Below are 15,007 nucleotides of genomic sequence, written 5' to 3'. Positions count from 1 at the left end.
CATGATCTGGCAGCGAAGAGATCTCTGATAGGATATCCACTTAGTTCAGATGTGATCGCTCAGCAGATGGATATTGCTTTGTGCATTTTAACACAAGAAGAAAGTTTATCTCAAATGGGAAATACTCTGATTTTCCCATTTTACTTTGTCCTCTGCTGTGGGGCTCACTCCACTTGAATGGGAGTTGTTGATCCCTTATTTCCAGCTCTTCAAAACCCAGCCATTCTCAGCGTTACCAAATACTGCCTATGACTTAGTACAGCTTTTCTTGAAAAATAAGAGAAAAATCAAACACTTCTTGTTTAAAGCATCAGCTCCTTGAGAGGAAGGCTGCCAATGCAGGGAACAAAAACAGGCAGATAAGACTGTTTACCAACTTTAAAAGCCTTCTTCCATTTTTCTGAGAAATAACCAACAAGAAAAAAAAAGACTTTATCTACAAAGGAGGAAAAAGGGTAATTAAGCTCTGAAACTGGACTAAGATGGCAAAGTGTCTGATGCTGATGATTCACTCAACTTACTTCACAAGCAAAAAATGTTTCAATTGCTTACCACAGCTTCAGCCCATTCTGGTATGCTGGATTCAGTTTGTTCTCCCTCTCACATGTCATCTACACGAAGAAAACCCTACAGGTCAAATTTAACTGCTTTCTGTCTTTTTGCACGTTCCCTTTATGCTTGGTAGAGTCAAGTCCAAAAAACACAAAGCAAAAGATCCAGGATTAGAAGTTAACAGTTCTGTTCATGGCACATCAGACGGGGAACAAGGTTCTGCTCTTTCTTCCAACAGTTCAAAACTGGCTGTCTTATTAAAAAATAAAAAAGGGATGGCACACGTAGTTGTTGAACCAAAATGAAAAAAAAAACTGAATATTAGGAAGCAGACTAAACACAGAGACAGTGTATTAATCGCTTCTTCAGAATAAAACTATGCTTTAACTAGCATATATAGGCTGTTTTTGAAAATTACCATGGTAAGTGTATACAGAAACATCCATTGTGCTTACCCAGATTTATAGCAGGATCCCTCCCCCACTGATAACCCTTACGGTCAGAGAAGACTCACTGAGCTATGTTGAAACTTGTGGAGAAACAGGCAGGCACAGTTGAAATAACTGGTAGTCTTCTTGGCGGAACTGAATTCTCAGATTTTAGCTCTGGGAATCTAAGCTTTTAAAATCTCACAATGCCTAAGCTAATCCAGTCATCACTTTTACAATAATTATAGAGGAAACGTTGTGACTATTAGCACCAATAAAGAGAAAAACTTCAAAAGATCTTCTTTAGCACTGCATTTGAGAGATAAAGTGCTTTGCTTTAATATACAGTTAAAATGTCAAGGAAATCTTAAGTATGGAAGAGTTTAATTAAATACCAGCTCAACATATTTTGGCAATGTAAAATTCACTGCTGGCATACTAGTTAGCAGAATCATTTTTACAGCAAAACATTTTTTGTCTATTTATAAAAAGCCTGAGGTTGATTAAGAGATGCCACATTGCAAATGTCCATAAACTTTGTTCCTGCAGGCCGGTATCTATTATAAAGTGTATTTACTGTAACAAAAAGGAGATGTTGACATACCCTGTGCTGCTCAGTAAACTTGCAAGAATGGATACAACACATCTGCCTTTCCAGTTGGAGTTGCGAAAGTGCTAAGCAGCTCGCTTTACTCATTAACTAAATGCTACGTTCATGAATGCAGAGAACAGAAAAGGGACATCTTATATTAAGAACAAATGTGCAGACTACTCACAGACAGCAAAACCCACAATCAGCATAGAGAACCAACTCAAGAACGGGGCTTAATTCCCATCAGCAGAACTTGGAGCACGAGTTAAAAAGCAGAGCTGCAGCACTTAAGTATCTTAAGGAGAAGAGCCAGATTCTCACGAAACACAGAGAGGACAACAAACAAAGGAAAATTGTCAGCGCGCACCATTTCTGGGTCTTCCAAGGAGCCCACTGAAAATTTATCGAAAATTTGGATGTTAGAGTAACCAGATTTCTCTAATATTAATATTTTGGGTGAATATAAAAAAGATGGGAATGCATATTTTATACAATAACACAGATACATTATTCACTCTACAGAAAAAAATGCTAGCGGCAACTTAAAAAACAGAAAGCCAACCGGCTTTATTTCAAGCAAACCAATGAAGCTCATATTTAAAAAAAACTTTGTTTGACAAAGTCATTACAAGTTAAGGTCTTTGAAAGAGTTTGGATAGGCAGGATCCATTTTCTGAACGTAGAGCTTAAAACCACGGGAGTATGCATATGTTTAACATCACATACACATGTATATATAAAGGACACAGCTTCGCATTTTGTGTGTACACTTCAAAAGAAAACACTTAACAAAATGTGGAGCTATACAGACTATACAATTTACACAGGTGGGTGTCATTTCAACCCCAAATATTACCATTTGCTAGAAAACACTTATTTTGTACAAGACCTTGACATGATTAAGTTTACTCCTTACTCAGGAGGCTGAAACTGAACAATAAACTAAGCCATCAAAAGACTTTATTTCAACTTGTACAAAAGGCATTAAAAAACCTAAAATACATGCTTTACCAAATATATTACATCATACAAGTCAGCGTGGTGTTTTTGACAAACCTAGCTTAATTTCATCCACTTTTAATGGCATATTTAGTTGAAATGCAGAACTGACTACACTGGAAAACATTACTTTAAACTGGAAAACATTACTTTAAAATTGATTTCCAAGTGTATCAATTACCTTAACACAATTGCTTTAGCCAAAAAAAAAACACAAACAAAACCAAAACCAACAGAAAAACAACCAACTAAAAAAACCCTGTGCGAAATAAGGAGCTCCCATTCAGAAAAATGTTCTCAGTGTTCTGTGTAAGCATCACGTGTCATTTTGTCTGATTCTCCCAGCTAGACATGGTACCCTCGGCAGCATGAGAGGCATTTTTCTGTCTGCTTGGCAGATGGATTCCTTTTTAGGATGGTTAAATTGTTAGTTGCTCAAAACCAAGTTTAATTTCACAATTGGTGATTTAGCTAGAGTTGTCAAAACACGTGGGAACTGCCAACAAGAAAATACATCACATCTATTGAAGCTCTTTTTGGCCTCATCTTGATAATATCAGACACAGTAAGGCATGTAGATCATAGCAATTACAAATCACTCACGATCCTTGTGTGATAGGAAAAACATTTCCCCCTCCTCTCTGTATTACCTGACATAAACTGCGTAACAAAAGCCGTGTGAAGCATCACACAGAAGTGTGTACCGGTGTTGCTGAGTGGGAAGGAGACGAACCTCTATCAGAGGAGGAAGAAATGGACCGCGTGGCAGCTTCCCGCTGCAGATCTTCAACCTTCTTCTGGAGCTCAGACCGGATGGCAAGGAGCTCTTTGAGATTCTGATGGATTGGAACCTGCAGGTGAAGAAAGAAAAGGTTTACGTTGACTCTAATAATAAGTTATCTTCTCAAGTAACATTTCCCCTGCTTTCTGCAGTAAGACAATGAATCCAACAGCTACAATTTTCAGTCTATCAGTATTTAGTGAGTTTCCTTAGTCATTTGAAATGAAGCATTTCGAACCATCCCTTTCTAACAACACAGTTGGCAGGAGGCCAACTCAAAAGACCGTTTGCAAACCGAGCTGTTGGGATAGCACACACTCCAATAAATGTACTTCCCTGAGAACTATTTCCTCTGCCTGCTGGGACAGAACTTGTTATGCAAAGAGAGCAGAGTTCACAAAGCTGGCTGCATATGGAACATCTTGTTACTCATCCAGCCAGGCGCTTTTCCAAGAATCTGACCCCTTCCAGCACAGCAGTGAGAGAAGTGCACCAGGCAAGCCAGTCAAACTGCATCTCCTGGAGCCACACGCTGATAAACCTTTTGTAGAAGTGTCTCATACAGGTTGCTGCCTCTGCTGCTGACTTTGGCCATGGGTCTGCATTGAAGTTCTAGACAGACTTCACATTCTCCTGGAACACTCAAATATATCACAGACAAAGGAAGACCCAAGTTACGTTGCTTTTGCAGCTGGATCTGTTTTCTCAGACAAGCAGAGAGAGACCTCCCCTTCCTCCAAATGCCACAGAAAGCCCAAAAAAGTTTGGCTGTCAATTGCTTTTAATTTATTTCATTCTCTATAAACGCTGAATTGCTTACAGCTTTTGGAAAGCGCAAGATGGGAAAAGAATTTATTTGGGCTGTCAAGACAATCACAGGGAGATGCAGCACTGGGAAACCCAGAGCTTGCTAGACATAATAAGGAAATTATACCCTGGGCTTCTGGAATGCCAGGCTCCAGGGAACTGTGTTCACCAGGATCACTGCCTACTGCTCACAACTGTTTGTGGGGCTGGGATGCACACCTGAGCCTGAAATTCTCACGTGGTGCTAGGTGAAGATGATCTCAAAAACCAGAAAGGGTTTCTCTCCTTGCTGTCAACACACAGCTGAAGCACAATTTAAGATTTTGCCAATCCTGACTTTTTAAAGAAATTAAAAAAAATAAAACACAAACACAAACAACATGCATTTGATCTTGACATTTTCAAACTCTAACACTTGTGTTTCTGAAATAGGAAAAACACATTTCTAACTGAATTCATTTCTAACTGAATTGTAACTCGAGAGGATAAAATAGTACCAAACAGACTGTTTAAAGGCAAGTGCAACATATTTTTCACTGAATTATTTTTTTTCTTGTTTTGTGGCTTAGCCCACAAACCAAAACTTCGGCATATTCACGAAGTGCTGCTACCAGTACCTTGGGAGCGATCAATTCACCCAGCATGCCATCTAGAGCAATTTTTAAAGCATAACTTTTGGAGTTTTCAGCAGAGCAATCGGTGCACACCACCAAGCAAGCTTCCGATGGCCCTGCAGTCCTGCCTTCGCTATGGAATGAATCCCTCCTTGCAATCTTCTCCCACACCCACTGCACAAACACTTCAGCAAGCGAGGCCATGAGTCTGAAGAGAGCAGCCTCCTCCACTAACCAACACAAAGCACACCTACAGAAAGCCAACTCTTTTTTTTTTCTGAGGTGGTTGTTAAGCGTTTGAAGTTTCTCAAGACACTGATGACACACGCTGGGCAATTCAGATTTTGGTGGAGCCCAAGGCTTTCTGGACTTAGCACTCTCCCCCCTATATATTTTTTTTTCTTTCCTTCAAGTACAAGATCCCTTCTTCCTCCACTCCCACGTCAGAGTTCTGCTTTATGAAGACATCTTTCTGAAACACTCGGGTCGGTGACAGAATGATTTACCACTGCTGTCATTAGTCACGCCAGCCCTGGGTCACGGGAGATTTGTACACCTGAGTTCTGCACAGCTTAATCACCATTCGGCTCACCAGGCCTATTTCTCCTAGACACCTCTCACACAGGTGTTAGCTGGTGTGTTCCTCTGTGCTGTGCCCGATTCCCATCTGGTTTTTGGGGAACCCACTACAAATCTGTTCAGGCTACACAGCACAAACGCCACTGCAGGACTTGGCACGCTGTGTAAAGCGCTTAGGGGAGCCCGGCTGCACTTCTCCATCCTTCTTCTGCATTCCCCTGAACCCAATTCCAGAATCCACATGTTCAAACTTGGATGTAGATGCTGTTCTCCCCATGCTTCCATCTCAAGGATCAGGAACATCTTAAAATAAATGCTCTAAATAACATTAATGACATTTTAAAAAGCAATGTATATTCAAGGCATGGAAAAAACTCTTCAACACGAAGGCTGCAAAGTTATGCACTCCAAAAATTAGAAAGTGTCAGAATGAAGATTACTTCTCCACACTTAATTCAGCCTTCCTGTACATCTGGATAAAATTGTTGGTTAAATAAACATTAAAACATTAGTTCCTCCCTTGTATTCCTGATTTATTCAGTGCACAGTTTGATGCTACTCAATTAGTGAGCAGTTTTTTAGCATTCAGTTTTCTTTGCAGTGCCTGACCCCATCCTTTTTTTATTCCTCTGAAATAAAAATGCTCAGTTTTCCTCACGGACTTTTCTGTACTTTCATCTCATGTCGAGAAACCAATTTATTTCTCCAGCACCCCAGTGAGGCAGGGAAGCATTAACACTCCACTTTCACAGCCAAGGATGTGGAATGAGCACCTCCTAATCTGGACCCCTTGGCTCTCAGGCTGGTTTAACAGAGAATTCAGGAATTCTGCCATTCAGCCTCCTGGGTATCAAGCAGGACACCGGTAAATGCCCCCTTCAACTGCTTCTGAACAGTGCACGTGAGGTTTTGATTCCACACACAACAGCATCCTTCACGATCCTGTCTAGATCACCTCAAAGAAAGACATCCAGAAAACGAGCAAGGTGGGCTGTGCACAACATAACGTATCGTTACGACATCAGAATATGCAGCCACTATACCAGGAGACAAGCTGAGTGCTGTCACTTCCTAGTTTTCAAGTGCTTAACTCTGCAGTTCCAATTAGATTCTTAGTACAGGCTGGGTGAAACTCAGTAAATGAACTATTTTCTCAGATTATATTCCGGGAGCAGAACAGAAAGCAGAGAGCTCCATCATGCTGAGCATTATCCACTCCTCGCTCCTATTCCCCATTAGTCACCATTCTCTCCTCATCAGCTGTATCAAATCCATCTCCCCCTTTCTAACTCCATTTCCTCTCAGTTCCTGAGAATTTACTGAGATTGTTCCAACCTCCAAATTGGATTAATTTTTTTCCAGGATACGACCAGGCACAATTCTGAAAGATAATTTCTCTTCCTAAGATCTCATGTATGCCCTAGAGATGCAATATTGACAGAAAAACAGCCCTTCACCCCAACAGAAACCTGAAACACCAGTATTTTCATAGGGGAAAACATTTTTGTCAGATGTATTCTCCTAAGAAACTAAGTGTTTTTGGATAAAGTTTTACAAAACAATTTGGTCAGGCACACATACTTGGTGGCTCAACACAAATCATTAAAGGCTGCCAAAGCTGTAAACAAGACTGAGTAGGGTCTGAAAAAAAAAAAATAATAATCTTTTACATTTTGGCCATCATTTAATAAGTGAACATTGGATGCAAACACTGCAAAACAGGTCTCCGTAAGTATCATTGTGCCATTTCAAATGGCAGTGTAAACACACGTGATTTTCTAATGTCTTTTTCAGGAAAACACTCATTGTTGCTTTGCATTTAACACAGCATCACGTGCACACATACGGTACCACGTGGATGCACAATAGTATAAAATGATAACGTTTCATACCATGAACTTCAGATACATATTTTAATGTCCTGTAATAATGTGTCAAATTCACTCTAGAGAAATCTTTCATGCTTTCAGAGCATTTTGAAACAGCTGACAATGTACTCATTAGTGATAAAGGTCCGTGTTAGAATGACACATGCTTTGGGTAAGAAAAAGGTGATACAGGCAGCTGAATAATATAAAGAAATTATAGACGTCATTTTTATAAAAGAACTGAAAAGCCACATGGCACGAGGAGCTGCATTTTCTCCCAGGTATCTTAAATTCTGCTGCTGTAATTCCCTTTCCTTGAGCAAAACAGCAAATTCAAATGTAAAAGAATGAAAACATAGATAATGGTGCTAGAGAGAAAAAAAAAAAAAGTGGGGGAACAAAGCCTCAATCTCAAGTCCCATGTATGTTTTTTATAAATGAAACTGTTGGGAGAATCAAGTAGAACTGCTATCATGCAGCTTCCTGCTGTCTTGGAGGGAGAAAGAAGAGGATGAAGCATCTTCAGATGCATTCTGTCACAAGACTCGTGAAAATAATAAAGTTTACTTCTTGTCCACACTTCCTAAAGACTTACTCCCCAGCAGACCTGGTGCTGCCAGTGTTTCCTCATGCCATCTTGTGCAGATTTTGACAGCTAACTATTGACAGTTTGGCCATTTCACACCATTGTATTTCAGTGCGATTCCTCTCTCCAATAAAGCCTTCTTCAGAGGGAATGGGTCCTGCAATCTTGACAATAGTACCTGTAATGGCTTGCTCTGAATGAAGTTCTCCTTTACTTTGCCACTGTGGGGAATAAAAGGAAGTGAAAGGGTGGCAGATTGTGTGAGGAAGGAGAAGCCTGGAGAAGATCGTTTATTAGGAGATCTTGTTATCACCTCCAGCCTAGAAATGTCCACTTACACAGCACTAGTTGTGCCTCCACGACAAGCTTTTATTACAGCCTTGTTAGGAAATCGTCTAATTGATTTGACTGAGATGAATTTGTTGGGAGCCTGACAGCAGATGCCCTGCTTCCTCTCTCTCATCATGCCTCTCAAATTAGGGACGGGAACTCAAGAACTCTCTCCAGACCCACCACTCATTTTTTGCTGCTTTACTCCGTGGCGTTGATGCTAGGTTTTGAGAAAGGCGTGCATCCCTCCCTTTGTAACAGCAGCTTCCCAGCCCATCACCTTAGTAATGCTGCTAGGCAACACCAGGCCACGAGAGCCAGTTCCCAATCATCTCTCTGCTGTACTCCAGGTGAGAGAAAATAGCTACTGCTGCCGCACGAGAGGAGCCTCCACAGATGAAAGCTAACCCACCAGGGCATTTACATCTTTGGTGGGCTGTAACTGGAAAATCGACTGGGCCACTTCTCATTAGGTCTTCAGGATGTTTTGCCCGTGCTAGTTAAGCTACTACCTCAACGTGCTGAAAATCGATCCGCCTCCTTTCTGTTCCTCATCAAAATATTCTGGTAAAAAGCAAAGCAGAGATCGCAGGATCAATATACTACATTTTAACAGATTGTGGTGTGTTAACTTCATCAGGGAAATCTGTCATTTGCCTATTTATAAAAACTAAAATCAGATTTCTCTAATGACATAAAACTTACTAAAAAAAAACAGAAGTTGATAAAACAAAACCCAAACTGTCATTTATATCCGATGCAGCTATAAATACAATCCCAGCAGGGATAACAGGAAGGAGCTGGCCAACAGCACTAACTAGTGGGGACAAGGGCCTGGATCCTTGCTCCAGACCTGCAACACCTCAAGAAGACTTTATGGTGTCGATGATTTTTTAATTTATTATAATTACTACCCTAATGTTGACTCAGGAGCTAAAACAAATATGACTGACTGCATGTTGTTGTTCCCCTCCCCATCTCAGAAGCAACTTAAAATAAAAAAATTAAAACCAACTTATCAAGATTTTATTTAGCCAAGTTCTGAGATTACCCTTGCTTTTAGACAATTCACATTTTTGCCCATTTCAACATTCCTAAACTTTCTAGTCCAACTTTTCTGTATCAAGCCTTGATTAAGCACAGAACCTGCCTCTGCTCCTCACTTAAGCTCTTCACTTACACCTAGCTTCTACTCTTGCAATTCTTCCCTTCCCTATATATGCGTGTACTGCCAGTTACCCTCTCTTTCCTCTCTTTGGCATGAGCACTCTTTCCCTCGTGAGATTGGACATGATCCTCCCACTCCTACTGATACTATATTTGACACCCTCGACCCAAGCCAATAAAAAACAGCAAAACGCTGTAAAATTGGAGTTAGCCAAGTGGAGTTCTTCGCTCAGAAAGAACTGATTGAAGGTTCCCACCAATATATCCTTTATTGCAGTGTTATCCAGGTAAAATGGGGGGACTTTCATTTTCCTGCTTAGCCAGATTTGTACCGTTTCATTCAAAAACAGGTGCTTACCTCTCCTACATCCTAAAGACAGGGCACCAACTGCCTATAATAAACTGAAAAATACTTAGAACACTACTAAAGAAACATCCTTTATTGCTTAAAATACCACTGATATGAAACCATTTTTAATTGAATTATGCACATGCACATCAAAAGCAGAACCTGGTGTAGCATAACTCTCAGAAAAAGCCACTTCACAGCTATAATAAATTGTTCCTGCCAGGTGAAGACTTAAGGAAAGAGAAATTATTTCTTGTTTGTTTTTATAATTACACTTACACAGAAGCTACAATTTCAGTATACATACTATAACACATATAAAAACCACCTAGACATAAGACAGCTTCATTTCCAAAAAATTTCAAACCTTCCTTTTCTTTGAATTACTACAGTTCACTTTCAGTATTGATTTTCAGGCTTTCATTCCCAAGTAATCCTTCAGGATCCTGAAGTGCTTGTGGATAGCAAAATTTGTCAACACAAGGATAGTTATAAAAGAAATTATAATAGCTACTCACTTATAGTACCGCCAAGTCTTAATTGGATGGATATCTACTGTGTATTACTGTATTAGCTCAAGGACAGCCACTCACATGAAAATTGTTCAACAGTGAATGCATTTTGTCTTGTTCAGTGAGTATACGTTATCTATTTTAGCAACAGGGAAGAAAGGCTGCAAAGAAAAATGGTGATTTTGAATTCATCACTTGACTTAAGACTGTCAGTTTTTCCAAAAACCTACTCTGTGCATTGCAAAAACAACAGTATCTTTCACTCAAGCTTTTTGTTCCTCTTCACGAAGAGCTGAAAGTCTGACAGGCTTGCTTTTAAAACCTAGTTAACAGTATACTCATAGAAAAAGTCAATCTCAAATGATGAAAGCAGCAGTTTTCTATAATAATCAATACTTCCACACTTATTGTAAAGGTATGCTCCTGGGAAAGCAACCAAAACCTCCAGGCCTTCTGGAAAAGCAATACCTAGCAAAGAAAAATTATAAATCCTACCATGTGGGAACTGGAACACAGATTTTGCAAACAACTGTATAGATTTACAGGCTCAGGAAACTCTACATGGTACAGACTAATGCCATTACTTGTTAAAACCTACAGTCCATTTAGCTTTTGACATCTGATAGATTAGAACAATGTTTTGAGGGCTTGCTCTTCAAAATATGTTAGGAACAGCCAAAAATTAATATTACTTGTACAGTATTAGTTTCTCCTTTTCTGTACATGTTCCGACACAGTGCTCATTACAGGGTAACAACTTTTTCTTTTCCCTCAAATAACTACAGATCCGTTCACAACACAGGAGAGGGAGTTAGTCTGTATTTTAATCCACATCAATCAAATACAGAGCGGTTTATCTGCCAATGTTTGTTACCTGCATTAAGTCATGCTCTGGAAATCCCAACTCAAGACACATAGAGAGAACCAGCTGGGTACTGTAAGAAACTTGCCTTGCCTCACAAGAAAGTCTGCAGTGAATGCAGGATGAAAGCTAGCTATCCAGGGCAATACTCAAGAACCTAACCCACAAGGTTCCTTCTCCCAACATCTCCTGCCTCATTCTTTCATGCAAAAAGGATGGACTCAAAACCACGGATTGTGGACCAGCAATGCCAAGCATTTCCAGAGCCATATGATGGCCTTTTCCTGCCACAAAACGATGATAAATCAAATGTGCAAACCTTAAAAATATTACAACCAATGTCAACATCAGAGAAGAAAATGCTGGGTAACTTGACGGAAGGCAGGTATAATGGTTATGGACACCCCATGTGCCAGACAGCAAGTTATACCCAGTACATGGCAACACAAAGCATCTCAGTAATTGTATTTTCCATTTGAATCTCAACTCTTTTTCCAGTACCACTTAGCATCTTATTTGTCCTTTTAAATAAGCATTTTTTTTGTTTACTGACACTGAAGTTTAGCTGAGATCTGATCACTTAACTGTTCAATGCGTCAGATTCTTCTGCAATTTCTACACAGCAGAAAAAAAAGGCAGCAATCATGGTACCCTATTTATATGCTTTCCAGATAATTTCTGCATGCACTGTACAAACAGCTATTTATGCCTGCTTTTTGTTTTCCTTTTTTTTTTTTTTTTAAGCCAACTATTAACCTCTGAACAGACTATCCCTGGCTGCTCGTGGAATCTCTGAAGACTGCCTGGAGCAGACAATCCTATCCCACTGCTTGAACTGAATTCATTTGTTGTAGACAGTGCTAATCTTAAGTTCTGGATCAAAGTCTTCACACACACAAAAAGAATGAGTTTGAAAAGTCCTAAGGATTCCTACAACACTCTCTCTAGCACAGAGTCCGAATTTCCAGAGCAGAGCTTGGAGAAAAAATTGCAGGTATAGAAAAATTAAAAATAAAAAAAATAAAAAATTAAGCCCTGTACTCCAAGGGTAGCTATAAAAACAACTACACGTACCCTAATGGACAATGCAAATTTATCAACTAAAATACATCCTGGTCCTTCCGTCGCACAGAGCAAGCCACAGCTTGAATTGAAAGGACCAGAGTTTTTACTCACGCTCTGCATATACAGATTGTAAAGTGTGTACTAGTTTGAAAATACTGCCCCTGCAGAAGCCATTTGGAAACATCATTTGTTGTGTTCCCCCCACCCTCCAGAGTTGCCCAGGCAGATAACTAACTGACATCTTGCAGCCAGAACTTCTCAGACCACTGTAAAGAAGAGGTCTGAACAACTACATAGGAAAGGAAAGAGAAATAAATGGCATCATCTGAAAAAAAATCAAGCGCATTGTACTATCTTATCTATTCCAGGCTAGTAGATTCATCTGTAAATACAGCAGCAGGTACCCAGAGAGCACACACATCTGTACAGAAGAATGAAAGAGCTTATCTTCCACAGGTCACATAGAAATACACATTTCTGCAACCCCAGGAAAGGGCAAATCTGAAAAAAATCCCTGTTCCCAGTCAATGAATTTAAATATGATAGGACTAAAATCTATCTGATTTTCTTGGGACAAGAAGTCAATAATGATGTAATACCTCCAAACTGAAACCAAGGAGCGTTTTATTTCACTTAAGACTTAGAGTGACCTTGTTGAAGCACAGCTTAGCAAAAACGGAACCTGCAAGAGATATCCACATTTAACCTACGGTTTTTCTCACTGTTACTTATCAAGACACTGTGCTTTGAACCCTCTGGAAGGAGGCTGCGTGTCACCTAATTGCATGGGATCTATTGCAATATAGCTGTAATCCTAACATGGGGCTCCTGATATAATAAATACCATCAAAAATACTGGTCGAGCCTAAAACACAGAAGTGATGTACCAACATATGTAATCTTTTCTTTACAGCGCCTCCAACAGAAAGTATAACTTGGTGGCCAAACAGTTCTTGTATTTTCTCATTATGCCAATTCTTCCCACCTCTTCACTCATTTTGTTTGGACAGGGACTGACTTTCACGTATGTTTTCAAAGTCTGCCCACTATAGATCCCAGTTAAATACAAGTGATAACCTGACATTGCTGCAGGTCAATTATACCAAATTGCGCATAAACCATACAAATGTTTTCCAGCAAGCAGGCTAAGGAAAGATGACATGTTCTTAAAAAGCAATTTTACGTTAAAACCATGAAGATTAAAATACGCCTTATTTCAAGTTTTAATGTGTGCTAGAAACAGATACCTAACATTTATAGGACTACAGCAACCAAAATAGAACAAGTGAGGGAAACGTTTCAGTGAGAAAGCAAGCAATCGACACTACTGTATCTTAAAAGGTATTTTTCAGATGCCTGGATTTCTACCAGTGTTCTGTCCTTGAAACTTACTTAGGAACACATCTTTTAAAACAGCCTGTGACTTGTGGGTGTCTAATAAATTTGAAACTCACATCTCATGCTAACTGCCAGCAGATGAAAGCAGCTTTCAAACAGTCACTCAACGTAGGTAATTTATCATAATACGCTTGGGGATACCTTGAAATGTTACCTTAATAAAGAGACAGCATAGCACCCTCAGATATATTATGGTTACGAAACAAACTGATTGTTCTTTCTTCAGAATTCACAGAGCATACAGAGCATTCGTTTGATGAGATTCAGAGATTTATCTGAATAGCAGACATTACTTATCAGAGCAAATACGGGATGAATCAAGGAGCATGTATAGGGACTGTTTCATCTTTAGCATGCCAACTTGAAAACAGAAAGGTCAATTGAAAACAAGCATCAGTAAGACAGTAAGCATCTACAAATGAGTTGGCGTGTAGTCCAAGTCCTTCACAAACCACTGCTGTATTTTAAATCATTGTTGGTAAATGGCAAAACATGATTCAAGATAAAGTTATACTAAACTCTATGAGAAGGTTAAGGCAATAAAAGTATTAAAAAGTGCTATAAAATATTATAGAAGTGTTATAAAAGTAATCTTCTGTTTGTTAATGTCAATTAACAATTGACATTAATAAACAAATCTAAGTTTGTTAATGTCATCTTTTACAAGTCAGTAAAGTGACACGGTAACACTATTCTACTGGTGTCTTTAATGAACATTAAGCATTTTACCATGTTTTAACATATCCCATACCTTGTTTTAGAAAATTACCCTATTCCCCATCAGCAACAGACAAAGAGTACTTTGAAATGAAATACTGCATTTGACCTTATGAAAAAGAGTATTTTTATTTTTCTCTGTACTTTTAACTAGAACATAAAAGTCAAGTGAAAACTCATACCTGAGGCCTCATTCTTGGGTTCCATCTGACATAGTAGTTGACCCACAGTTCCAAATGGTTCAGACTGGCAACAGGATACAGGACGTGGTTCTCATAGTTTACGTAGAAAGGATTTGTGAATTCATCTAACTGACTGTTTATATAGGACCACAGCGATACAGTCTTTGTGCTTAGCTCCTGATTTTAAAAAAATATAGAGATTATATAGATTGCAAAAATACAGATAGATTATAAAAATATAGATAGATTGTATAGAGTGCAAAATCTTAAAACGTGAGGTTAATATCTATAAGTCAGTAACATTATGAAAATTACCTTATCTACTGCAAAACTGCACTCTGAAAACACTTCCAGTAGCTGATCATTAAGTAGCCTTAAAACTTTGTCAAAACTTTTAACTCTTGTTCCCTTCCAAGGCTAACTGAGAAAGGAGATTCATGCATATTATTTTCAAAGACACCAAGGTCTAGCTGAGCAAAAGAAAGCTACGCTGGTCATAATTTACAGCAATGTCTACAGCTCCTTAAGCCTATGGTTACACACTGACCAATTCAAAAAGATTTAAAATTAAATTAGCCTTGAAAAGAAAATCAGTGAAGAGAACATGTAGTTTGAAAGA

The 15,007-nt window shown here is 39.1% G+C and overlaps 1 protein-coding gene across 2 annotated transcripts in view; it reads right to left on the bottom strand.

The window, feature by feature from the left end:
• Positions 1-1,325: 1,325 nt before the first annotated feature.
• MTMR1 (myotubularin related protein 1) overlaps positions 1,326-15,007 on the bottom strand; it is a 39,093-nt gene continuing 25,411 nt past the window's right edge. For both annotated transcript variants that reach the window (XM_082771062.1, XM_082771063.1), the window contains 2 exons: positions 14,389-14,565; positions 1,326-3,422 (listed from right to left, as the gene is read on the bottom strand). In XM_082771062.1, coding sequence (XP_082627188.1) covers positions 3,258-3,422; positions 14,389-14,565 — 342 coding nt within the window. In that variant the 3' untranslated portion in view covers positions 1,326-3,257. The remainder of the gene's footprint in view (positions 3,423-14,388; positions 14,566-15,007) is intronic.

This window comes from Aythya marila (assembly GCF_965140915.1).
Source record: "Aythya marila genome assembly, chromosome: 13".
Classification (NCBI taxonomy): Eukaryota; Metazoa; Chordata; class Aves; order Anseriformes; family Anatidae; genus Aythya; species Aythya marila.
Note: the sequence above shows the minus strand (reverse complement) of the source record. Positions and strands in the feature narration are given on the sequence as shown.